Here is a 27,270-nt window from a genome sequence, read left to right on the forward strand (position 1 = left end):
CTCGCACTTAGAAGCGACGTTTTCGAGATGTAAGTCATTTGTTTTCAATTAAAAGAAAAATGAAAGCAGTATTTGCTATGAAATATTCGGTTTGTGGGGACATCAGTTGTTCTCAAACCTGTCCTGGAGGACCCCCTACCCTGCTACTACTTAATTGAACTAATAATTTCCTAAATCAGAGCTTTTTAAATTGTTTTAAAATGTATAAGTAAAATATGAAGAAGCCAACCTGTTATCAGTTACACAATTTAAATAGTCAAATGTAATCAAATTAAGGGCTTGTAACACCTTAACCCGAAGGTCAGGGCTATAACAATTAAGTTATCTAGGTGTCCTACACCCACACAGATTTCTTTTGATCGGGTTGGTGTTCTCACTTTCCTCAAAAAGAAAACCCAAAACAGACAAATACAGAAAGTTCTTTATTGTCAAAAATCACAACCATGGGCCAGGAGCGTAGCAGTGCTCTCCAAACCAACACAAATTAAACATACCACACCAATAGCACACAAACAAATTGGATGATCCCAGATAAAACAAGGCTTTCTGATTGTGTTTAAAGTATAAGTTAAAAACAACTAACTATTGCACGACCCCAAATGGCAACTGACAAATCGTCAGGGAGACCGAGGAGGAACTACAAGGGCTGCAACAGCTCAATAGAATTATATCGGTCGGTCGCCCTGCCATGAATTGGTTAATCCAAACACTATACAAAAGCAGGAATATAAAACATAGCTTTACACTAGTGCTTTGTGCAAAATAGCAATTTAAACATTTGGTCTTGCTACCACCAGTCCCATTACCTTATCATTCACAAATGAAATCAAGCTTTCCTTTCCACAAACTTGACCGAAACTCCGCCCGCTAGTCCTTGCCGTTTCCCTTACTCACACACACACTGCAATGCACTCCCAACCTCCCCCTTGTGTTCTCCAACACGGCATATATAAGCCAGAACCAAACGAAGCAACTGGCCCTCTCAATTACCTACAATTAGTCCTGCCCATGTAAACTGTGAGCAGAATATAATTCAGGTGTTGCAATGAATCAATTCAAATCAATACAACTTATCAATTGATTTATAAACAATAAATACATTTAAAATACAAACCCCACATACAACACATGCATTACATCCCCTACACTTTTTATTATTACGTCCCGGAAAAAAAAGGAAACAAAACCAGTCCATTTAATCTTCGAAAACGAAACTGCACTGGAGAGATGCCTCTTGTGGTACGTCCAGACCTACGAAGAGGGCCATCCTCTTCTTCCAATGAATCGGGCCTTGTATCTTCCAATTGATGGGACTTCAGGATCTGGTTCTCTAGAAGGACCTAAAAAAGGAACAGACAAAGGGGGGAACCACGGCCAACAAGGGGGATAAGGAACCTCTGAACCATGCAAAGCTCCCGGAGGCTGAAGTGGAGGGAGTGGGCAGGATCGTAACAGCTGCCGATGCAAAACTCTCTCACGACCATTTCCGCTTTCTGGCTTTACCACATACACAAGAATCTCTTAATTAGGCAGTTTTACCACTACATATGGCACATCACCCCAATAATTTGTCAATTTTCCTTGTCCCGCCACCCCTGTATTCTTAATCAGAACTCTCTCACCAATATTAATAGGTGTTAACATAGCCCTGCGATCATGTTGCCTCTTTTGGTGCCCTACTGCCTCAAGTGTTCAACTCACCTGCCTTCCAATAAGCATACCGAAGGCAATCGTGATGCTTCTGAACCCAGTCTTCTATGGTCACCGGTTCTTTTGTCAGTGGTCGCCCCAGCATTATATCTATTGGTGCCCTTGCATGTCGCCCAAACATTAAATAAAAAGGTGTCTACCCAGTAGAGCCGTGTACTGTATTATTGTAAGCATGAATGACTTCTGGTAGGAATTCTGCTCAGCATCTTTTTTTTTTAAATCAGAGAGGCCATTACCCTCAGGATGATATGATAAGTGGGGACTTTCCAGTTCTGTATGGCTGTGATCGTCTCGGGATCTGGTGAAACTCCTTGTTCAGAAATGACATGGCCCAGATACTGTACTTGTTTCCATAACAGGCAGCACTTGGCAGGTTTCAGTTTCAGACCATGCTGTCCAAGAAGAGAAAAAACAAAATCTAAATGTGATAAGTGGGCATCAAAATCAGCATAATAAACAATAACATCATCCAGATACATAAGCAGAGACTGCAGATTCTGATCGCCCAGGCAACTCTCCATCAACTGCTGGAAGGTTGCTGGAGCATTACACCGCCCAAAAGGCATGCGTTTAAATTCATATAAACCCATTGGGGTTGAAAAGGCAGTCTTTTCACAGTCTTGTGGATCGACTTTAACCTGCCAATACCCATTGGATAAATCTAAAGTAGTATACCAGCTAGCCTTTTTAAGACTAGTTAGAAATTCCTCGATCCTAGGCAATGGAAAAGCATCTTTATGAGTAACTTTGTTTAATTGTCTATAGTCTACACAGAAACGTATAGTCCCATCCTTCTTGCAAACAAGGACAATTGGGGAAGCCCAAGGGCTGGTACTAGGTTCTACAACTCCTCCTTGAATCACACCCCAAAGCAAGGACTTAACTTCTGCATATAGGCTTGGTGGAATACTGCGATATCGCCGTCTTATTGGGCTAGCATGCCCAGTGGGAATTTGATGCAGGACAGTCTCTGTACATCCATAATCCTCTTCATGGTCTGAGAACACAGCCTTATGCTTCAATAATAAGGCCTCTAAACGCTGCTTCTGCCACTCGGAGATATCCACTCCCTCTAAATCCACAGTTGGAACCTGCTACTGACCACCTTCTTGTCCCACTGGGAAAATCTGCTGTAATCTAACTTCCACTACATTATCACTAATCGAGCAGAGATCAGTGCCATCCAGCACATCCCCAGCTTTTATCAAGTGCAAAATCCTTAATTTTGCAGCGCTGCAAAACAACTGGGGTTTGCCTCAGATTCTGAATCAATGTCAGCCAAGCAGAAGAATCCTTCAGCTGGCGTCCTTGATGTCCAAAATGTCGCTCAAACTCGCACCTGCGAATCATCGTGACCTGGGAACCTGAATCAAGGGGTTCCAGCCGCATCAAACCTGCTCGCCTAGGGGTTGGGGAGGAGTAAGCAGGAAATAAAGATGAACCCTCAGAGCACCTTCCAACTCCTATTTGTTGAATTTCAGCTCTAATTCCCTGTAGTAAAGTTTGGGAAAGAACACGGACCTTGTCCTCCAATTCGTTTGACAACTCAGTCCTCAGCTCTCGCTTAAGAGTTTGCAGATCCTCGATCCCCACAGTCTGCTTCTAGTTGCCACTTCAGTAGAGTGGCAACTAAATCTAGATCCCTCCTCATTACAGCCTCCTTCTTTATTTCAGAAAAAGTAAAGTCATCATTCAGGGCAACACGAGCCAACTTCTCTCACCGCAAGTTCACCTCTCGCAGTCCTGCAGGAGCCAATCTTCATTACACATGGTCTTTGCATCTCAGGTCATCATCTGTTGACAACACTCTTGCAGACGCAGGGCAAACCTTCGAACACTCTTCAGCCTTCTGTCTGCAGTTGAAAAACAGAGAGCGAACAACAGAGGCAGGGGCACTATTTCCATAGAGAACTTATTTGGCACTACTGTGGTCCCTCTCTGGTAGAATAGCAATCTCCCTCTTAGCCTCCCCTTCCAGAAAGCCCAACGCCCACTCAAGCTGTGCACGTTCTGACACTTGATACTACAACTTCTCTTCCCACTCTTGTACTGTTATTTCACCATTACCAGTCAATTTTACCCACAAGGGTCCCATACAGGGAGGAAACATTAATGTGGGGTTCATTTGTCCTTCAAAACCTTCCATGGGCTTAATTTAAAAGAAAATTCAACACCAAACCCAATCCTAGCCGACTACGCCAAGTTGTAACACCTTAACCCGAAGGTCAGGGCTATAACAATTAAGTTATCTAGGTGTCCTACACCCACACAGATTTCTTTTTATCGGGTTGGTGTTCTCACTTTCCTCAAAAAGAAAACCCAAAACAGACAAATAGAGAAAGTTCTTTATTGTCAAAAATCACAACCATGGGCCAGGAGTGTAGCAGTGCTCTCCAAACCAACACAAATTAAACATACCACACCAATAGCACACAAACAAAACCTCACACAATACAACTTTAAACTTAGGTTAACCAAGTAAAACCCTATGAACCATAATCGATATTACACCCAATTAATAATAAATGGAAAGCTACAATACCAGCCCCCACTAAAACAGTGGATCCTTAGCGATAAAACAAGGCTTTCCGTTTCCGTTAAAAGTATCTATTAAAATATAACTATTAAAAAAAAACCAATTCTAACTATTGCACGACCCCAAATGGCAACTGACGAATCACCAGGTAGACCGAGGGAGGAACTACAAGGACCACAACACACAAACAGGTCGGCCGCCCTGCCGTGAATTGGTTAACCTAAACACTCTACAGAAGTTTTCCACTAGTGCTTCGTGCAAAATAGCAATTTAAGCATTTGGTCTTGCTACCACCAGTCCTATTACCATATCATTCACAAATGAAATCAAGCTTTACTTTCCACAAACTTGACCAAAACACCAACCACTAGTTCTTGCAGTCTCCCTCTCCCTCTCCCTCTCCCTCTCCCTCTCCCTCTCCCTCTCCCTCTCCCTCTCCCTCACACTGCAATGCACTCCTGACCTCCCCCTTGCATTCTACAACACAGCATATATAAGCCTGAACCAACTGAAGCAATTAGCCCTCTTAATTACCTACAATTGGTCCTGCCCATGTAAATTGTGAGCAGGATATCATTCAGGTGAATCAATTCAAATCAATAAAATGTATGAATTGATTTATAAACAATAAATACACTTAAAATACAAACCCCACATAAAACACATGCATTACACTCAGTTAAGTAATTGAGAGATCGGTCGGAACAAAAACCAGCAGGGTAGGGGCTCCTCAATGACAGGTTTGAGAACCACTGGTCTAGATATTTGAGCTTTGCCACAAAACACTAAAATCAAGACTTACATACAGGCTACAACAGTGGTTCTGATCTCTGGTCCTGGAGGACCCCTACCCTGCTGGATTGTGTTCCAACCGAGTTCTCAATTACTTAATTGAACTCTTAATTTAAGTAATAATTTGCTTACATTTGACTTTTTAAAGCATGTAACTGATATATAGTTGGTTCCTTAATAAGATAATAAGTTCCTTAAACAATTGTATACTTAAAACTCATAGGGCTGGTTTCACAGACAGGGCTTAGATTAAGCCAGGAGTAGGCCTTAGTCTAGAATAGTTAATCATGGTTTAAACATTGGCTTTCTGAAACAGCTTAATTGTGCTTTTTGATTCTTGACTATGGAGTCCTTGACTATGTTAGTCCTGATTAATGTAAGTGTGCCCACAAGGCTCCAGCCTACAGCTGGTCATAAAACCAGGAATGGATTACAAAACATATTCCATTGTGTGGAATCAGAGCAGGAGACAGACAGAACAATGCAACAAGAGAAGAGAACACACTCTAAACATTTCAGGGAGTATGAAAAAACTCTATTAAAGCAAATAGTGTCAAACCAGCCCATAATAGAAAATAAACAGCACAGTTTGACTATTGAATATTAGAAGAAACATACACGGAAAGACATCTGCAATTAATTCAGTGCTGATGAATGCACCACAACACAACCTATTCCATACCTTCAGGTAAGAACCTTCTTCATTTGAATTATTTCAGTGTGTGTGACATTGCTTGTGTTACATGACATCTGTCGCTCCTGAAAGGTCCTTCCACTACATGAATGTGACCTACTGAATGGAATTATAGAGGAGTAGCAACCTATCAATGGAATCCCAGATAATGACCATCTGAACCTGTCAGATGAAGGATTGAGCTCACTGGGCATGTATTCTGCACTCTGCTTGGATTTTCTTTTACTGGTGGACCATTCTGAAATGCCCATATTCATTTGACTTATCTTTTTAGTTTTACTCTTGTTCTTGACACTTTTCTAGAGGTGTCTAATCCACATCTCCTGAGGCAAGGCAGGGAGTTGGTGCTACTTCTGGTGAGCAGAGGAAAAACAAGAAACTGACCATGCATGAAAAGTTTGCCATTTAATTTCATGAGTTCAATCTAATATCATATCTAAAGAAGGAACATGAAATTAAAATTTAAAATAGGGAGTCATGCAACAAAACAGACACAGAGGTGCTGCTTCAAGCCAGTACTGGCTCTGGTTCACAATACATCAATCTCTGAAATGTATAATACAGTGGGAACATAAATGCACTATTTGTATGTGTAAACATATTTTCTTAATCTTGCATTTAATAAACTTTGATGCATAAGACAAACCACAGACAAAACCAGCAGAAAAAACATCAAAATAAAAATGTAAAATTTGTGTATTTAGCATCTAAAACTGATTTAATCAAAATCATTCAATGGGTTGCTCCTGTGAATAAGTTGAATATCTGGCCTTTCTGGCACCTGTTGGTCTTCTGTGAGAGAGTCAAAATAAAGTCTCCATTGACAAACAGTGTTAAGCTGAAGTTAAACCTGCATCCTTGGAGGTTTAATTTAAACCTTAATTTAGGCCTAGAGTAGCTCTAATCCTCCCTCTTGCAATCAGCTTTGTTTAATCCAGAACAGGCTAAATCTACGACTATTTTAAGATAAGTCTGTGTAAGTCGCTTTGATCTAAGACAACTCAAACATGCATTTTAGTCTGAGACTAGGCTTAAGCCTTGTCTGTGAAACCGGCCCCTATACTCTTTAAAGTAATTAAAAGGCTGAAAAGCAGTGCACTAACTGGGGATGATCTATAAGTTCATTGCAATTGACCCAACAGGTCAACTGCACAGTCCCAATAGAAACCTTTCAATTAATGTAATAGCAATAATACTAAAGTATAGACTAGTTGTTGAAATGATCCCTTAGTTAAAAAATAAATAAATAAAAAGTTTAGATAGTTTTTAGTGAAAATAATTGCATTCGTGAGAGCATTTTTTACATTTTAAATTGATTTGAATTTCCTTTCAGTTATCTTGTTTTAATATAAAATAATTCCACAGTTGGATGGCACTGCACAGAATTATGGGAACTGTAGTTGGTGGATATCCGCACACACCATAATCATTTTAATAAATTATACATTTATATCGGGTTTGTTTTTTTTTACATGGTTTGAACACTTTCATTTGTTTCTTGGTATAATTTCCTTTAACTATCTGTTTCATATTCCTAAACGGCAACTATTTCTATTCACAGAGAAACTACATTTCCCATAGTTCCTCTCGATAACGGGTTATTCATTACCAAGGAGACCTCTGGATAAATTCAAATAATGTCTTAGACACGCAAACTACTAGAAACTTTACCTGCAGCCATTGATCTGTAAGCAATCAAGAAACCAGAGCATGTGTCGGCTTTCACTGAAGCAGTTTACTATACTGTATATTTTGATATGTATTTATTTAATAAGATACTTACTTGTATTTAGCTATATGGTGTAAAGTTGTCAAATTGTTTTGTTGTGAAGAATCATCAGGGATATGAAAGTGTGTTTTCTGGATGTTGTTAGATATGAAAGATTAACTGACACAAAAACCACATGTGGTTAAATCATTTGTGTATATTATTATACTAGGTTTTTATACGTGTGTCGTACTGTTGTCTTTTTATAACAAAACAATCACATTAATGTGCGTTTTGTACACCCAGCAATGTGCTGTACACATTGGGTTTGGGTTTTTGATTCAAATTAGTTTTAAAACAAAATGAGTTAAATAAATTACTTGGATATGAATTATACATGTTCTACAAATTATAGGAATGACCGATGATAGCAATGCAAGTTTTATTACATACATTGGTCAAAGCCACAGGGCCCATCATTTTTCAGCCATGGCGTCCCAGAAGCAGCTAATCTTTGGACTCTTCAGTTGACAGTACTGTTTAAGCAGTTGAAGGCCTTGAAAGCTAGATGCCTTTGGGCGTCATTATTGTAGGCTAATGGTTTTGTCTATCATTTTGCCTATATGTAATTGTTATTATAGGCTATTTAGGTTGTTTAAAGAGCAATATTTGTATTTATGTTTTGTACCAGGCTAGGGTTAGGGTTAGAGTCCCCAGTAAACTTTTGTATGTCTCACCTTTGCAATAATTCAAATTTCAGGTGATGCTCTACAGATGAAAGACTGAGGCATGTCTCTGAGCAACCCAGACGCAGAGAGGGAGCACAGCCCCACAGGTGAAGGAGGGTCAATGGAGAGCCCTGACACTACAGTTTTCAGCTCCTCACATGAAAACACTCCCATCGGGGGTACCCAAGCCACGGTGACGCCAGGTCTGACCCCGAATACTCGGACGACCCGGAACAGGAGAATAATCCAAACACAAGTAAAACAAACTCCAGGTTATACAACCACCCAGTAAGGAAGAAACACAATGTGAGACGGAGAACGTGCCAGGCTCCTGGTTTGAAAGGTAATTCATGAAACAAACAAATGCAAATTAAATGTTAAAATGCCCCATGTCTGTGTTACTGGGACATTGGCAAAATTATGAAAACCAAATAAATTTGACTTTTTTTTTTAGTGGAATTGCTGCCTAGAATGAGATTATGAAGTGAATACTAAATCTAATTTAATCTCTGTGCATGTTTATTTAACTCTGTAGTTGAATTATACCTGTATCTCTTGATTTTCTTGGCCTAGGCCCGAAACAAGCCAGCCTTTAAAGTGCTGCTGCCGTATGGCCGCTCCATGCTGGGCCGCAAAGCTCACAAGTTCCCCCAGGGCCAGGGGACGGGGCCCATCAGTGGTCCCAGGAGGCGCATCCTGCCCGCCCATCTGCACCGCATGAAGACTGTGGGCAGCCAGGTTTGGTACCTGCAGCAGCAGCTGAAGGCAGTCACCCTGGAGAACCGGCTACTGAGGAGGCTACAGGGCCAGCACTCCCACGCCCTGCGCCAGTTCCAGGAGTCGCACAGCTGCCTGCCCCAGATGGTGGCCAGGCACAACACCGAGGTGCGGGTCCTCAGAGAGCGCCAGCTGCAGCGTCTGTCTCAGGACCGCCGCCTGGAGGACAGGGAGCTGCTGACACGGCGGATCAGCCTGCTCTCACTGGACGCCGATGTCAAGACCAGGAGGATACAGGTGGGCCCACTCGTGCGGCTCCTTAAGAGCAGAGCTACTGGTCATTAAGTGAACAGTTCGCTGATGAAGGAAGTGCTTCTCATGACCAGTCTGTGTTTGTGCTGGTGCAGTGTATATCCAAGTGCTTTCAGCATTTTAATAATTACACATCTTTACATTCATGGTTTGCAATAAAAAAAAATAGTTAAAAAGCAAAGGGATAGTAAAACTCGTTCCCTGAGGACTAGTTATCTACCAGGGCACCCTGTCTGTTTTTCATCACTCATATCACAGTTCTGTAAGACCAATTGAATTAACTCACAAACCCAATTGAAAAGTCACTGGGCAGCAAATTCATATCATAACATTTTGAAGTGAAATACTGCCTGAAGTGCGAGTTTTATTAGTACAACTGGTTCTGTGAATGTACAATTGCTGTCATGTTTAATGAGAATTGGAATATTACTTCCCATGCTCTCCTGATCAACTTAGAACCACTTGCATTGAAATAAGCATAAACCATCTATAGTCTGTAAATGCTATCTCGGGACTTAGAGAAGAACTTGAAGCTCAGCAAAGCTCCGTTCAAGCGTCAGATTGCGTCACAAAGCCGGAAGACACGCGAAGCCCAAGAAGTCAAGAAGCGTCTTCAAATAGAGCACGATCTTCTCAAGCAAAGGATGTGAGTGAGGCTTCACCCTACAGACACACACATCCACAACAACACACCCTACACCCTGTTTTGTCTTTTTGTTCAAGATTATTGAAGTGAAGCTGATTGTAACCTACTGTATGAGAAGTAGCTCCTTTTGAACAGCAGAGGGAGTCCAGAGCAGGCATGAAATATCTCTCTAACATATGTGACAGCAGGAAGCCTGCTTTTTCATAAGATATCCATGTCTGTGACACTTAAATCATCATATTAACATAATCATATCGAGACAAGCGAGGGAGTCATTTATGTGCTGCTTTGTCTTTTTTCATTTATTTCCCCCACTTTTCAACTTGTTTGCTCATCTATGTCTGTCAGGAAAAAGACCGCAAGCTGGAGATTCAAAACATCTATTCACTGAGAATTCAAGAAGGCTCTCAAAATAAAGATGTCACTCCAAAAGTTAGGTGTGCCGTTGCGAGGGCTCAAAGGCACTGTACGAATTAAACCGTTACTTCTCTATCGTGACATGGTTGTTGTATTTTCCCCCCTCAGCGACAAAAAAAGTCCAAATGGGTTCAGACGGATCATCTCCTGGATCTACCCATTGCTCCTTCCTGCTCAAGACTTGAGAGAACGGATGAGCCCAGAGAGACACAGGAAATGGAACAGGTGATACTGAACAAGCAGTGTCCATTGGGCAGACTGTGTTTTTCTTTCTTTGGAGGCTGTGATTGGTCGTCATTTAAAGGCTATGCATATTTCACACAACATGTAAAATGTACCATATGTAAATGTTTTATATTAGATAGGACAATTGCAATGTAATATCTTCCTATCCGCTTTCGACTGCCTTGAGTGAACAGATATATAGAAATGTCATTTTTATGAATTGCTTGCCTGGAACTTCAGATTGTCGCTTAACAACTTCGGCTGAGAGAAGAGGTACGTAAACAAGTTGTCAATAAAAGTTGTCGTGACACTGATAATCAAACATTGAAAACAGACAAAATGAAATGGAAGGTACTTTGTTTACGACTCTGACAGTAATATAAATAGCTACATAGCACTTATAACCCCAAAAACCCACACCCACACCCGCGGACATTTCAGAGCTTTCAGACAGCACCATTTCCCCACTAGATACATTTTTCTACCAATTAAATACTGTTTCGAAGGGGATTATACCATTTATTTGATTGGGAAGTACAATAAACATTAATGTCTCCTAAGTAGTTTGGTAGTGAAGAATAACAATTGCTGCATTTAAAAATATTTGATATGAAGTTATTGTAAACACAAAGCAGCAGCGTGGGCATTTAAATTAGGGCATTACATTTTTTTACATTTGGATCTGGATTTGCAGAAGTCTTTTATTTGTAGATTCATATTTCTGTTTACGAACCAGTTCGTTTATGTTATTTTGAATCGTATTTATTTGTGTAAAACAAGTGCGTGGATTACAAACATTAGGTGTTTGTGTACATGGTGATGCCCTTATGTGATTCCAGAATTTTCTAATGTTTCCTTGCTAATCCGGTTGTAAAATAACTGCAGCCGCCTTTATAGATTTGTGTGTTGCACTTGCAAGTAATAAACAGAAGTAATACAATGTGTGGTGCAGTCACATTGATTTTATGTTTACATCTACATGCATTTTTTGAGAAATAAGAAAGGAGTTCTACTAAACAAATCTACAAATGGAAAGTGTGAAATACTGCCTGGTCTCTGTTTAAGCAGCGCCAGCAGCGCATCCGCTATTACTGAGTCTGTGTGAGAGTGAGGGTCACGGGCAGCTCTGCCCCCAAGCACCGCTGACCATACCTCTAAGCCTCTCAGTGCCACTGCTTTATTACACATCTACACTTTCTACAGCTAGCAGTTTTATCTGAAAATAAGTAAAGTACCCAAAGGTTGTTATTACTGGAATTTAATTATTTGTAGTTTATTTATTATCTAAAAAGGGTAATGTTTAATTAATGCTGTAATTTTATCAAAAACCATCCAATAAATTCATTCTTCATAACTCCCTAATTCTTTTCCAAATCTCAACATTTTCCAGAATTTGAATTGATCTATTTTAACTGCTGCAATTTAACATTGAGTGCTATATATTTTATACAATATATTGATTTTATTGATAAAGAAAAGAAAATAGGCCGATTAATCGGAAATTGGCTTTTCCCCCCACCCTAATTATTGTTATCGGTATCGGTTTTGAAAATCCACTATTGGTCGGCCTCTAGACGAGACACCTCAAAACGACCTGGAGGAGTCAGAAGAAATTGAAAGCTTGGATAGCTATCAGGCTGGTAAATATAAATGCGATTATTTTTTACATACACCCATCCCCAGGGGTAACATCACAGCAGCAGTAGGTGCAATTCTCAGCTTGCTTGCCTGTACACAATTTGTATGACACAGTCGTATATACTAATAGAACCTTATTAAATTCTGAGCAATAATTCCAATTCCTTTCTTTTCATGATGAAATTCATAATAGGAAAAGCTACTAAAAGAACAGTAGAAAACAGATCTAGTGGTAGATGTACTATGTATTATTGTAGATGTATTATTTTAAATTAACACAGGAGTTATAATCAGGTACATAATGTGTCTAGAATTGAATACAACTAGCCAATCAGATTGTAGCTACCCAATATATACCCAATGCAGTGGAAGAAAAGGGGGAGGATGGAGTTGGCATTCAGGAAGAAGAGGGGGAGAGCAACAGAGAACAGAGGAGCAGGAAGACTGTGAGGCGATGCAGTCATCCGCCTACAATAAGAAGTGTCACCTGCATGGATGATCCCGTGTCAAACAGGCCATGAGGAGGAGCTGTGGGGACTGGCTTTTAATGCAGTCGGCTCTAACCAATAGCAGAGCACCTCTCTCATCTTTTTATCCATAGGGTTTACGAGCCTCTGGATTCTAGTGCCATTCACTTAAAAAAATAAGCCTTTCTCCCCAGGGCAAGGCCACAGCTGTTCTGGGTGTTTCAAACGCTGATTTGCAGGAACTGGAGAAACTGTAATTCTGCATTCCCCCCCCCCCCTTCATTCCCTTCCAAACCCTGCAGTTTTCCAGTTCAATTGCTCTTCATTTTGTAATTTCACATAATATTGTACAGTTAATAAAATTGCAATGTATTCCGTACCATTACTTTAACATCAGTCATTGAAGATTTCTCTAAACTGACTTCATAAGCTCCCAGTACAGTAACAGTGAGATACTGCAAACCTTTCATAGCATCCTTGGCACATTGAACGCTCGCACACTTACCTGCCACTCCCGATGGAAATGCAACCAGGCGTTCCAGGGGGGCAATCCACTTACTGGGCAGCACTGTGACTGGATCGGCATAATACTTCCAAATCAGGGAAATCATCAGGGCAGCCTGGGAACACAGCACACATCTGAGTGAGTCCCTCTCTCTCTGTGAGCATCAGGCAAGATCAACAAGGAGCCGGCCACAGAGCAGCACAAACGACATTTTCTTGTCTGAGATGATTGAATTATACAGGAGGAATGTTTTGGAGGGGTGTTCTCTTTCAACCACGCGCCTCTGGGCCAGTGTGTAAACCAACAGCACAGACACGCTTTGATGTCAGTCCCCTTTGTAAAGTTGTCTAGACAACTGCCTCTCATTACGCCTCCAATCGCAGCATTACCCAACATTATTATTATTTTGTATTATTATTATACCCAACATACTGTACATGTATTATTATTTTATATATATATTTCTCTCTCGCTTTCTAATTCGACTTACTTGCAGAATATAGAAGACAATATTCACCACCCATTTTATCTTTGCCAACTGAGCCGTTCTTGATTTGACTGGAAGAGACAAAACAAAAAAACATGCTCAGTTAGAAGGCTCTTGCCCAGCACTAGATGACAGTTATTGACTTTTCTGTACACTTCTTTATAATATTCCAAAACATTTTGATCAATACCAGGGCATATTTAGTTTGTTTGGATTACGATTTTTGTATTGAACAACAGAGCAATGTACTTACGCCATAAGGTGTAAACCTTATTGCTGCATTAAGAAAGACATTCAGATTGAAATGACAGAAACCTACTCTGCCAAAAATGCGGACTAGTCTCGTTTCTTTAGGGGTTAACAATCTCAGTTTAACAATGCTATCAATGCCAGTCTATAGCAGTAATATACACATACAGGATATATTTCATTCTATAACTAATTATTGAATTAAACTTGGGCTCTTAGTGATCGCAATGCACCACACTTTTATTACACCAGAAGCTGTTATCAGTGCCCAAGGGTGCAGGGTTCTTCCCAGGTCATATTGAGGATAGAATATGAAATGCCAGTGAGCAGCTTTTGAAGAAGTTTTTTTGTACCCCCCACCCCGTCCCAGGACCATGTGCCTAAAACATTTACCCACCTGCTGCTTCCCAAATAAGTAAACAACCCAATGAAGTTGAGTGACTGTTGGAATTCATCGGGACACTATGAATTCCCTGTAGGTAGTTAAAGTGTTTCTTCTTGATTTTAGAGCCAAGTTATTTTAACTTCTAAAGCAGAGTTAATTTAGTAGAGGGAAATGCTTCATGCATATGACCCCTAGTGCGTATATTAATAGAAGCTGGCTGTGCCGGGGAAGGCCCTTCTCTGTGAGCAGGAGGAGGGCTGGGAGAGACCCTGATTGACAGACGATAGGTGCTCCACAGGTGCACCACAAGCAGCTGCCATGAGTGACAGCCGGGGGGGAGGAGCCTGGTCACTGTGCAGCGTCAGGGTGCGGAGAAGATCCCTGAGAGAGCAGCCCTGCTCAGAGAGGCTTTGCCTAGGCCACAGCATGTAAATCAGGTCAAGGTCACCTCTCCTGCTCCCAGAGCCTCAATGCAGAGCTGACGTAACAATGGAGATTTCCCCATCCCTGTTTGTTGTGTCGATTCCCTTTAAACTCCATAGTTTGGCTCAAAAATCTAAGGATACACCAATCAGCCATAACATTATGACCATCTGCCTAATATTGTGTAGGTCCCCCTTTTGACGCCAAAACAGCCCTGACCCATCGAGGCATGGACTCCACTAGACCTCTGAAGGTGTGCTGTGGTATCTGGCACCAAGATGTTAGCAGCAGATCCTTTAAGTCCTGTAAATTGCGAGGTGGGGGCCTCCATGGATTGGACTTGTTTGTCCAGCACATCCCACAAATGCTCGATTGGATTGAGATCTGGGGAATTTGGAGGCCAAGTCAACACCCTGAACTCGTGATTCATCAGACCAGGCCACCTTCTTCCATTGCTCCGTGGTCCAGTTCTGATGCTCAAGTGCCCATTATAGGGGCTTTCGGCAGTGGACAGGGGTCAGCATGCGCACCCTGACTGGTCTGCGGCTACGCAGCCCCATACGCAACAAACTGCGATGCACTATGTGTTCTGACACCTTTCTATCAGAACCAGCATTCACTTTTTCAGCAATTTGAGCTACAGTAGCTCGTCTGTTGGATCGGACCACACGGGCCAGCCTTCGCTCCCCACGTGCATCAATGACCCTTGGCCGCCCATGACCCTGTCGCCTGTTCACCGCTTTTCCTTCCTTGGGCCACTTTTGATAGATACCGACCACAGCAGACCGGGAACACCCCACAAGAGCTGCAGTTTTGGAGGTGCTCTGACCCAGTCGTCTAGCCACCACAATTTGGCCCTTGTCAAAATCGCTCAGATCCTTACACTTGCCCATTTTTCCTGCTTCTAACACATCAACTTTGAGGACAAAATGTTCACTTGCTGCCTAATATATCCCACGCACTGACAGGTGCCATAAGATTATGAGTGTTATTCACTTCACCTGTCAATGGTCATAATGTTATGGCTGATCGGTGTGTGGGTGAAAGACAAATAAGGTTTTCAAAACTGAAAAAAATCTAAATTGAAAAAAGCACCAAAACTAACCTCCCATTGGATGGCACAGAGTCTTACCTTTATGAGAATATATTTGTCCACATTAGATCTAATTCCATTTTTTTTGTTTTTTTTTGGCAGGATATAGCTAATTTGTGGCCTAAATACATCCTATGGTGTGACAACAACATTTTCTTAAAATAAATGGATATGATGATTGTTGTTGCAATAACAAGTTTAAATATAAAATATTTATACGCAACTGTTGTTACTATGACCAAAACCTATTTGTTTTCTATTTTTGAAAGCGTTTAAATGATACTTGTGCTGTAATTCTGGTCATTTTTGACGTAGTTAACACCCATCATTTGATTTTATTAATCAAAAACGAATACTACCTTCAATAAAACTATTTTAACAGCTTTGTACTAATCAGTTTTCCTTGATGTTGTGCACATTTACTGAATAAAGCATTATTAATTACATTTTTTATACCAATTTTAAATGTCTCACCATAGGACTGTGACGTCACACAATAGGACGCCATCGTTAAGACTGAATGATAAGATAATTTGCGAAATGACAACTAAGGAAATGCAAGATACAAAATTGGAAACATTTAGAAACAAAATAGACATTTAATTTGTTTTTAAAAGCAACACTTGCTGAACATAAAAGTACAGCAAAGATACAGTATGGAGGGCAACAAATCGATCAATTTTCAGGACAATTCATGTTTTTTATGGGATTTCATGGCCATTTTCACTAACATTAACAAGTAGCATTAAATATTAACATTTAGGTACAGTAAGTACAATTAAACAGTAATAGCAAGTACTGTAACATTGTACATCATGTAACATTAAGTACAGCAAAACCGTCAAGTGACAGAAAAACAAGTACTGTACTAGTGTGACAAATTTTACTATTTCATTAAGTGGCTAAAAAACAATTTAATTTTAAGAATAACTGTGGGGTTGTCTAAAGTTGGTCACTTTGAGAATAGTGTCATAACTATAAGACACCTATGGAAGATGTGCAGCATATGGAGGGGTTGAAAAGTACACAGCCAGATTGTATCCCTAATTCAATCCCTCCCTTATGTAAGTAAGTATTGTGTGGTCCCTGTACAAATAACAATTTTGCAGTTAATTATAATTAATTATGGTTAATAACAACTGGGCCTACGCTACAGAAATAATAACACAAAAAAATCTGAATACTTTTTTGGCTCTGGCTGTGTATGATAAATCACAATATACCTCAATCGTCTTTTTACCAGCAAGGACTCTCTCTTAGCAGGATCGTTATTGATCCTTGCTCTGTATGCTGCTGTTCTCTCTTTGCTCATGGCCATCTGGAAGCAAATAGAATAAAGGTTATCAGATGTTAGTAAAAGCCGCCATGTATTACATATGTTCTATATGCAAAACAAATTCTAATAAAGCATAAGCTATATATTTTAATTGTTAATTTTTGGTAAATCATGTATACTGCCTTAACAGATTCATAGAAATACATAGAACAGTGACACTCAAATATTTTCTGATCCCAAACAGACACATTTGAAATCACCTATATATTACCTCATGGCTTTGGACCTATTGTTATTCATTTGTTTTTAATGCAAGATAGGCCATTTAAAAATAATAATTATAAATTCCTATTCTATGCGTCACACCAAAGGACACAAAACAATTACAAGCCCTACAGGGAAGTATAGATGGTGATTTAAATTATATTTCTAAGAGAATCACTTACCTTGATGCATGTGCAGGGTGTCCTCCTAAGACATCCTGACTTCCTGTTGTCCAACATTAAGTGCAGTCGTATGTAATTTGCCCAGTGAGTGTATGTTATTAACATGAATGTAGTTCGGAATATATAAGATTATGGGCAGTGTTCCCAGTCCCTATTGGGTGAAAGTCACTAGATGTGCCTTATTATTATTATTATTTCTTGGCAGACGCCCTTATCCAGGGCGACTTACAACATAAGTGCAAAACAAAGTGCAAAAATACAGTTAAGTAAAGGCATCAATCATTACAAATTCAATTTACATAAAACATAGCAATTCAAAATATAATACATTTTACAAGTTCCAATTTACAATTTACACAAGTACAGTAAGTGAGGTCCTACATCCTGGACGGTAAAAGCTAAGTGCTGTCAAGATGTAGGATCGCAGTCAAGGGCTACGGGAAAGGGAGCAAGGAGGAAAGCAAATTGAAAACACAAGAAGCATAAACTGTGAAGTGCTATCAAGCGGGGACAAAAGGACTAATATTACAAGTACTGTCGGAAAAGATTTGTCTTGAGTAAGCACCGGAATGAGGTCAAGGACTCTGCTGTTTTGACTTCAGTGGGCAGGTCATTCCACCATTTAGGGGCCAGGATGAGAAGGAGCGGCTCTGGAGGAAGGAGAGTGGAGAGGAGGTAGAGTTAGTCTTCTGGCACTGGAGGAGCGCAGTGGTCTGGAGGGGATGTATGGAGAGACGAGTGTCTGAAGGTAGCTTGGTGCAGTGTGGTTGAGACAGCGGTAGGTGAGGGTCAATGTCTTGAACTGAATGCGTGCCCCTATCGGGAGCCAGTGGAGGGAGCGGAGCAGTGGAGTAGCGTGTGCGAATCGGGGCACAGAGAATACCAGACGAGCCACAGATTTCTGGATGAGCTGGAGCGGCGGGTAGTAGATGCAGGCAGGCCGGCCAGGAGGGAGCTGCAGCAGTCCAGGCGGGAGAGGACCAGGGACTGGACGAGCAGCTGAGTCGAGTAGTCAGTGAGGAGGGACGGATCAGGCGTATGTTGCTCATGAAGAATCTGCAGGTGCGCGTCAGCGTGGTGATGTGCTGGGTGTAGGAGAGCGCAGGATTGAGGGTGACTCCTAGATTTTTAGCGGAAGAAGGAGAGAGTGTGGTGGATTCCAAGGGGATTGAGATGGAGAGATCAGCAGAAGGTGAGGAAGAGTGTGGAAAAAAGAAGAGATCCAATTTGGAGAGGTTGAGCTTGAGGTGGTGTGACTGCATCCAGGCAGACAGGGCGGTAGTTCTGAGGAGAGATGGCGTCAAGGGTTGGTTTCCTGAGCAGTGGGATGACAGCAGTTTGCTAAAATGCAGAGGGGAAACAGCCAGAGAGGAGGGAGGAGTAGATCAGGAGCAGTCTCTTGGAAGAGGCGAGAAGGGAGAGGGTCCAGGGCACATGTTGTAGGTTTGTGATGTAGGAGGAGAGCAGAAACATCAACATCTGAGAGAGGTGAGAATGAAGAAAAGGAAGCTTGATCGGTGGGAGGTTTGGGTGTGATGGGAGAGGAGGGTGGAGTATTGAAGAGCCTGCGGATGTCTGCAATCTTGGAGGAGAAGAAGGAGGCAAAATCAGGGAGAAGGGAGAAGGAGATGAAGTGGTGGTCCGAGATGTCCATGGGTGTCACGGAGAGTGTTTGGAGGGGGGGGAGCAGCCTCTAGAGAAGATGAGGTCTAGCTGGCAGCCAGCCCTGTGAGTGGGAGGAGACTGGGAGAGAGAGAAGTTAAAGAAGTGAAGGAGAGGAAGATGTCCGGCACAGTGGGAAGAGTTGGATGTTGAAGTCTCCCAGGAGGATGGTAGGTGAGGACAGTGAGGGGAGGGAGGAGAGAAGAAAGTCAAGTTCATCTAGGAAGGAGGTGAGTGGACCAGGTGGACGGTAGAGAACTAGAAGGAAGAGGTGAGAGGGAGAGGTGATTTTCACGGCATGGAATTCAAAGCTGTGGGTCTAGATTGAGGAGAGAGAGGGGGAGAGAAGGGGAGAGCAGGAGCCCTGTTCCTCCTCCCCGCCTGGTAAGACGAGGGGAGTGGGACAGGACGAACAGAGAGGATAATGCAGCAGGGGTGGTAGAGTTGTCCGGGGAGATCCATGTCTCAGCGAGAGCGAGGAAATCCAGAGACTGGTGGGAGGCGAAGGCGGAGATGAAGTCGGCCTTGTTGGATGCTGAGTGGCAGTTCCACAGGCCCCCAGAGAGTGGAGTAGAGGGGAGAGGCAGAGAGATGAGGTTAGAGAGATTAGGGAAGCAATGGCATGCAGGTGCACACCGAGAAGACGGAGAGAGCAGGGCGGGAATCGGAGGGATCGTCGTGGTTGCCTGTTGTTGCTGTGCAGCGTCTCCTCGCAGTCCTCGCTGGAGTCCCACAGCTTGAGTCCCTGCCCTTAAAAACACGCTAAAATGTTAATTCCAGCCCTAATACACCACATCAACAACAGACGGTGTAACAATCTGCACCTAAGTGCTGGAAACTTCAAAACACCAACATAAATAATAATACAATTCTATATCCCTCTACAAAACGCAGGGCAGCACACAGCATACATTTTTTAAATATGTAAAATATAACATCATCCTACCTTACAATAGCTTCTGACACAGCCTCCCCGGCCTCGTATCCACGCCGGGGCCGAGGGTCGCCTCACTGCCGGCTCACAGACCCGCCTGGTGGCGCACGGCCGCACTATGTCCCGTGGCTCGGGTCCACTGGCTTAAGCGCCGTGTCGTGCCGGAGTCCCAGAGCTTTTACTGCAAAACCAGGCTGCTGTGAATCCGTCCCTCTGATGGAGGGGCAGCGACTGTGGGTTTGGTTTGTGTTTGTGTTAAAAATACACAATAAATAAATAAATACACGTTTCTGTTCAGAGATATCAGGAAGAGCTGAACGCGTAGAGACAACATTATATTCACACAAGCACGTCCCCATAAGAATACGTTTCCGTGCGCAACAATAAAATAAATAGCAAATATGTATTATTATTATTATCGTCATCATTTGTGCGAGTATATATGTAGCTTAAAAGGCATAGCATGACTCCCTTTATTACTTACTACAGATTTGTAACTGCAAACGATACTCTTTGCCGTATTATTTATAATGTACTTATCAGACGTCCTTAACCAGCGCAAGTTACAGTTGAAACAAAATACACACGTTTCACGATGAATCATCCGGATACAATATAGCAGCTTTAATTGAACTAAAGTGCGCGTCTCAGTCATGGCGTTTATGGACGCATTTATTAAACCAGTCCTTAATGTTTTAGAGGGAAACCCAGCTCTGCTGTATTTATTCATTCATTCATTTAACTTGTCAATGGACACGTTAACTGAATCGTGTTCGCCTTCACACTGACTGTCTCTGCGGATTGTCCTGCACACATTCACACAACCCAGCCTGGACACCGGCAACTAGTCAGCGCTGCACCGGTCCTGTGAATCAGTGTTTAATGCACAGGATATTAACTGCATCAGCCATTGTTTCTGTACGTGGATTTCACTCCATGCTGCTAATAAATCTGTAATTTCTTCGTGATCGCACAGGCACTTGAGATGAGATCTTCCCCTGTGTCTCAGTCAAACACAGCTCCGCTCTTGTAGGTGATTTGCCTCCCTGCACTTGGAGAGACCCGAGAACAAGCGCTATCTTGTGCAACTTACAGAGCCAAGCCTGCCCCCTCGCCTCGAAGAGAAATATCCGCCGTGCTACGAGCTGTTTCTATATCGTCAATCGTTAAGATAACTAGCTTTGATTTGTTGAACTCGGGTGGAGGTAAACTATGCGTCAAAATACTGAATGACAGTCACTATATCCTATAGGAACAGCAGGGAGGTGGGGGATAGGCGGGATTTAGGTCATTAGCTGTAAATTGACAGTTGCCATAACCTATAGAAACAGTAGGAAGTTGTATGGCGTTATCTGTATTGAAGTATTACGTTTTAGATAAGTATATTCTGTTTGAAACACAAAGTCGCTAGATTACCACCATATTTTATTTAAGGTAGCTAAATTAGCTCTCTGTCGCATTCACATTAATGATATTATGGAAGTTAACCACGACCCTGCGCCATGTTTTCTGAGTTCACATGGTTACGTCACAACGATCGTCCACGTAAGCGTAGTGTCAGAGGCACTGTGACGCTCTATCCCCTCTATTCTACGGTCTTCAGCTTAGCCAGTGCGATTGAGCAATGTAAAGGAAGTAGTGAGTTTTTTCTTAATGCGTTCATTGATATGTCAAGTTTAGCCTTCATTTATTAATTGATGTCTCCAATGCATTTTAATGTGTGTGTTAAATGTTTTCTAATGTGTGTACACTGAGTGTGTGGGTTTATTTATGTGCATCTCAGTGTGCCAGTGTTTTACTGTGCTGTTGTATTGATCTGTGTTTGAGTGTGTTACTGTGATGTTGTAGTGTGTTTGTATGTAGTATTATTTATGTGTTTATTTAATAGCAGATGCCCTCATCCAGGGCAACTTACAAAATATGTATTCATATTTGTGTGTGTATTTATATGTCATATGTGTCAATTTACTTTCCAGAATGAGGTTCCCCTGCCTAAAGACCAGGGATGGCACGGTGATCTTGACTCCCTACGGGGGGTGAAGTTATTTGTGCCAAAAGGCGTCCATCACGCTTACTACACCACCAGTCTTTGCCAGAGGGTAAGCAGCAGACTGGCACTGCAGTGTTCAGTGCATTTCTATGAACACAGCATTAGGGTGCTGTTGTGGTGAACTTTGTGTGAGTGTGTTAATGTGCTTTTGTTGCTGCAGCGGCATGAGCAGAGGCCAGACTTTGACCTGTTGGACCCACACTGCCACCTGCTGGACAATGAATACAATTCTCAGCAGGACCCTCACCTCAAGGGGTTCTACAAGAACAAGGCCATGGAGAAGAAAGTAAGAGCAGCACAAGTACACTTTATCAGTGTGTCTGTCTGTTAGAGTATTGCCTCTAGATCTTCATGACCCACACCAAGGGCACACTGTCAGCTATTACTCCTGATGGTTTGTTTGTGTGTTTTTAATTCCAGGTCGCGTGTTCCTTGAAGGACTTTAATCGGTACAATGACTACCTGAAGACAGTCAAGATGGACTGGGAGAAGAGCTACAGACAGAAGCAGGTACAATACAGCTGACCCCTGTAGACAGATAGAGCTCTACACACAACACACTTCACAGTAATACCCTAACACACAGCTCAGGTTGTATTAGTCCCTGTGAAAGTTGCAGTTGGGTTTGTGACATATTAGGAGTCTGTCCCGTGTGACGGTGGGTGATGTGGGTCGGCTCGGGCTGTCAGGAGGTGCTGTAGGGATATGACCCAAACTGTGTTGGTTGTGTCTTGCAGAAGGAGCTCGTGAAACAGTTCCTGATCCTGCAGGAGCAGAAGATCATCCCAGAGGACATGGCGGTCACAGACATGAAGGAGTGGCTGTTGGAAAAGGACAGTAGCTCATTCTGGCAGCAGGACAAGGCTTGCAGACACAGGTGAGGGGAGACCCTGATTACAGAGTGGATGGACAGAGACCTGGACGGACAGGCAGGGGGTTAAGATCAGTGGCAACATATATATGAATTAGATGTTTGTTTGATGTTGGCCATTTTAATATTGTGTAATATGGTGACCCACTGTGTGTTCTGTGTGTAGGACCGGGGCAGACCGGCCAGGCCGGAGCAGCGCTGAGCGGGTAAGAGAGAGAGGACACCACCACCCCACAACCCAACAAACACACACAGCTACTGCTTGGCTCCCCACACTCACAGCAGCAGAGCACACCTAAAATGCACTGATGTATTATTATATACTTTTCTGCTTAATGGTTTGCTTCGTTAAGTAAATAAATATCTGCTGTCCATTAGTGTTAGAAAGTAAACATAAGTGACTGAGAACTGCCTGATGACGGGAGGCCAGCGGCTATGCTGGTGTCTCCGCACTGTCAGGGGCACGGCCTTGTGCAGATGCTGTGAACTGTGTTGACGCGCTGTGCCCTGTACCCTCTGACCAGGCCTGCAACATGAATGAGCTCCAGATGCTGCAGGAGCTGGAGGTGGAGGTCCGCAGGGAGCTGAGGGTGGAGCGGCGATGCAAGGTATTGAGACTCTCCTCCTGCTGTCATCTCTGAGCACAGCCGGGCAAGTGTCCCTCTCACACGGCCCCTTCCTGCGTTGAACACAGTTCTTTGTCTCCTGCAGAAAACCTCAGTGAAGCCAGACATGCTGGAGAAGCTGCGTGAGGCCGCTCGCAGGATTGCCAGGAACAGAAGTAAGGCCCACAGGCAGGACTGTGACTCCCCTACACTCACTGGAATAATCTCTCGAACCCTGTCAGACTACACTGCATTGCTGAGACTCCTAATGTAGCACAGACAGAGTACAAGCCAGGGGTCTGAGCAGTGTCAGACACCCTCTCTCTGACTCTTCTCACCACAGTCCACAAACTGAAGCCCCTGTGTTTCTGCTATCTTTCGCCACAGAGGTTTCCCCAGCTGCTGAGGAAGACATGCAGAGTGCCTGAGTCCTGCTGCATCTAACTGCACACAGCCAGGGCCTGGAGTCCTGTCAAAGTGGTGTAGCAACAGCAAATGAGACAGAGTGAGCACATGGACCTGTTTATGTACAAACATGAATTTCTGTTTATAATGTCAGGTGCTGCATATCCCACAAAGCTGCCTGTTGCTCAGTGATCTCTGCAGGGGAAATAACAGGGGAAATAGGGAAGAGTGTAAAGGGGTATTAATATAGTGTAGATTAATGTCACTCCTCAGTCATAGCCTATTATAATGCAATGTGTTATTATAATGGTTTGTATGTGTTTGCACAGTTTCAGATAGCCCTAGTGTTGTATGGTGAGTTAGGTAATTTATCCAAAGTTTGTTATTTTGACATTGTAGACTGAGTTTACCCGAATAATCACAATTGTGTAAGAGCAAATTCTAGGGCTGCCCCCTGAAAGTCAGAAACCCCTCAGTTGACTAAGATTCTTCCAAGTCAAGCACTGTTTTTTTTTTTTTTTGTCAGTCAAATCGAAAGTTATTGGAGTATTACAATAATTGTAGATGTAGGCGTATATTTTATATTCTAGCAGGGCAAGCTGGCGCGCTTGCACCACAAAGAATCTGCATGACAACATGCGCTGCCTGGTGGTTAGCGCCCTGCTGGCAGCGATTTTTAAATGCAAAAAAATATGTTCCCTTGACTCTGTTGCATTTGCTTATGTTAATGTGGTCGAAATCATCACTGAAACTCATGCCAATGGATTTTCTGATAGTCTATTATGAATAAAAATTAAAAAGGAACGAATAGTCAAATCTCTGTATTGAACAGCCAAATCCGATTCGACGGACAAAAATTCTGAGTCAGGTACAGCCCTAGCAAATTCACCTTCTCAAAATAGCAAGTGAGGAAAAGACTGAGACCCTTTAAAAAATGTCTGCCAGGTCAGGAAACTGCACTGTCCAGAATCCACTGCTCTGGCATTATTTGGGGGGGTGGGGTTGGATACATAACTGTGAGGACACTCTATGTGAGAAGGCTTTACTTGTAGTTAGTTGAGTTGTTTTGTGATTTTTCTTTTTGTTTACAGCTATGTGTGAAAGTTCCAAGTCCTGCACTCCTCTGCACAATCAACGCTGTCCTATGGGGGGCCAAACAGGCCATTATACATCAGATTGCATGCATACTATATTGCTTTGCAAGTTCACATGCATACTGTATTGGGTTGTGTGTGTACTGAATTGGATTGTGTGTGTACTGTATTGGTTGTCCATGTGACTTGGGGCAGGACAAAAAGGGAAATCAAGGAGGAAGCAGCAGTGTGAGTTTTGTCCTCAAGCAACACATTAATGAATAACTTAACCATATCATCTGAGCAAGACATTACAGATTAAGCGCTTTTGTGCACAAAGTACACATTTCATGCCTGAATGAGGTTTTTCATTTTGTTCACGAAATGAAATGCAACTTATACATTTTGTACACAAAATTTATTTTTCCTTACATCATTTCATGGACATAATGCATACTCAGGTGTTCATTCCATGCACGGAAGGCATAGTACAGTTTACTTTATGTCCACAAAATTGCTAAGCACGAAATAAGTATTTTGTAAGGGACAAAATGTGAATTGTGTGGACAATGTGATCATTTTGTGGGATGAAATGTGAATTGTGTGGACAACATGAGCATTTTGTGGGAAGGAATGTGAATTGTGTGGACAAACGTGAGCATTTTCTGGGACGGAATGTGAATTGTGTGGACAAACGTGAGCATTTTGTGGGACGGAATGTGAATTGTGTGGACAACGTGAGCATTTTGTGGGACGAAATGTGAATTGTGCGGACAATGAGCATTTTGTGGGACGAAATGTGAATTGTGCGGACAAAGAGCATTTTGTGGGACGAAATGTGAATTGTGCGGACAACGAGCATTTTGTGGGACGAAATGTGAAATGTGCGGACAACGTGAGCATTTTGTGGGACGAAATGTGAATTGTGCGGACAACGAGCATTTTGTGGGACGAAATGTGAATTGTGCGGACAACGAGCATTTTGTGGGACGAAATGTGAATTGTGTGGACAGAATGAGCATTTTGTGGGATGAAATGTGAATTGTGTGGACAGCATGAGCATTTTGTGGGATGGAATGTGAATTGTGTGAACAGAATTAGCATTTTGTGGGACGAAATGTGAATTGTGTGGACAATCATGAGCATTTTGTGGGACGAAATGTGAACAGCCAATATAGTACACACACAAACCAATGTTGTATGCATGTGAACTTGTGAACCAAGCTAGCATGCACGTAATCCGATCTATTATGGCCTGTTTGGACCCCCGTAGTTGGAGACAAGCAGGGACACCAAGTCCTGCACTCCCCAGCAATCAACATTCTCCAGAGGTTTTCCAGTTCCAGTACCCATCTGTAACACCAACACTCTCCTGCAGGGGCACCAGTTCTGATCACGGACTCAATAGTGTCTTCACTAACCAGTTTTCAAATAAAAATCACTCATTAATTTCCACAATACCTGATTGCATTCTCTTCGATATTGGCCGGTTTGCATATACGTACGTCATGGGACTATTTTGAGATATTGCTTGTCAGACATAGCAGATTTGATCTTTTCACCATGCTTTATTATTAATTAATTATGATTAGCTTCATTATTAGTCAATATGGATCATAATGAATTACATATTAATATTTAGAGTTGTTTTCCGTAAAGCTGGCCTCTTTACATGACCATACTAAATTGGATACAGAAATTGGATAATATAACTTCCAGTTTGATAGCTGTGGGGGCTCCTGTATGATGCTATCCCTGATCAGAATTGCTTTTGGGACACGGTCTACAGATATACCAAAGCTAGTCCGCGAGCAGCAGTACAGTTATCACCAACTGCTGAATTCACAGTACTAAATTATAATCCTTACTTAAAAATCTCTTTACCCCATCTTCTAGAAAAAGTTTCTCAGGGAAACACTGCTTTAATTATAGAATTGCATGCGGTTCCTTCTAGATTAGTCTAAATCAATAAAGGACATCAATTGTGTAGGTTCTTCGACCAAGATGGAAAAATGTTACTTCGGTAAACTTTCAAAAACAATATGTTTGTGTGCATTGACCAATTTAAGTTTGAGATTAAACGATTGTCCCCACACCTTATTTTCTTAATGCATGCAATAGAGGGATGATGAATATGATCTCGCTGTGGATGTTGATAATGAATGCAGTGCAATATTTTGTACTTCTGTGGACAGCGCTGCTGTTTTTACTGCAGG

At 42.2% G+C, this 27,270-nt stretch overlaps 1 protein-coding gene and 1 long non-coding RNA gene across 4 annotated transcripts; one reads left to right on the forward strand and one right to left on the reverse strand.

The window, feature by feature from the left end:
- Window positions 1-455: 455 nt before the first annotated feature.
- LOC136746823 (uncharacterized) lies at window positions 456-3,840 on the reverse strand. Its single transcript, XR_010816425.1, has 3 exons — window positions 3,432-3,840; window positions 1,947-2,102; window positions 456-1,340 (listed from the first exon to the last, which is right to left on the reverse strand). It is a non-coding gene; the product is annotated as an uncharacterized LOC136746823 (long non-coding RNA).
- Window positions 3,841-20,917: 17,077 nt separating this feature from the next.
- LOC136746817 (fibrous sheath-interacting protein 2) lies at window positions 20,918-26,514 on the forward strand. Of its 3 annotated transcripts, none has more exons than XM_066699595.1 (10): window positions 20,918-20,968; window positions 22,027-22,149; window positions 22,261-22,386; window positions 22,521-22,610; window positions 22,838-22,977; window positions 23,138-23,177; window positions 23,496-23,579; window positions 23,683-23,752; window positions 23,964-24,081; window positions 25,073-26,514. In XM_066699595.1, exons 1-9 carry the CDS (start codon window positions 20,933-20,935, stop codon window positions 24,002-24,004), a joined length of 750 nt encoding a protein of 249 aa, XP_066555692.1. In that variant the 5' UTR covers window positions 20,918-20,932; the 3' UTR covers window positions 24,005-24,081; window positions 25,073-26,514. The 3 variants fall into 3 exon arrangements, with proteins under 3 accessions (XP_066555692.1, XP_066555694.1, XP_066555693.1); XM_066699596.1 differs by lacking the exon at window positions 20,918-20,968 and adding an exon at window positions 21,742-21,768; XM_066699597.1 differs by lacking the exon at window positions 23,496-23,579.
- Window positions 26,515-27,270: the final 756 nt, after the last annotated feature.

This window comes from Amia ocellicauda, chromosome 3 (assembly GCF_036373705.1).
Source record: "Amia ocellicauda isolate fAmiCal2 chromosome 3, fAmiCal2.hap1, whole genome shotgun sequence".
Taxonomy (NCBI): Eukaryota; Metazoa; Chordata; class Actinopteri; order Amiiformes; family Amiidae; genus Amia; species Amia ocellicauda.

What these genes read in the sequence shown, in the direction of transcription:
- LOC136746817 (XM_066699595.1), top strand. Translation starts at nt 20,933, where the DNA reads ATGCACAGGATATTAACTGCATCAGCCATTGTTTCT. An exon ending in CTGCATCAGCCATTGTTTCT is followed by an intron (nt 20,969 to 22,026) that starts GTACGTGGATTT and finishes TTTACTTTCCAG; the next exon opens with AATGAGGTTCCCCTGCCTAA. An exon ending in CAGGATTGCCAGGAACAGAA is followed by an intron (nt 23,753 to 23,963) that starts GTAAGGCCCACA and finishes CTTTCGCCACAG; the next exon opens with AGGTTTCCCCAGCTGCTGAG.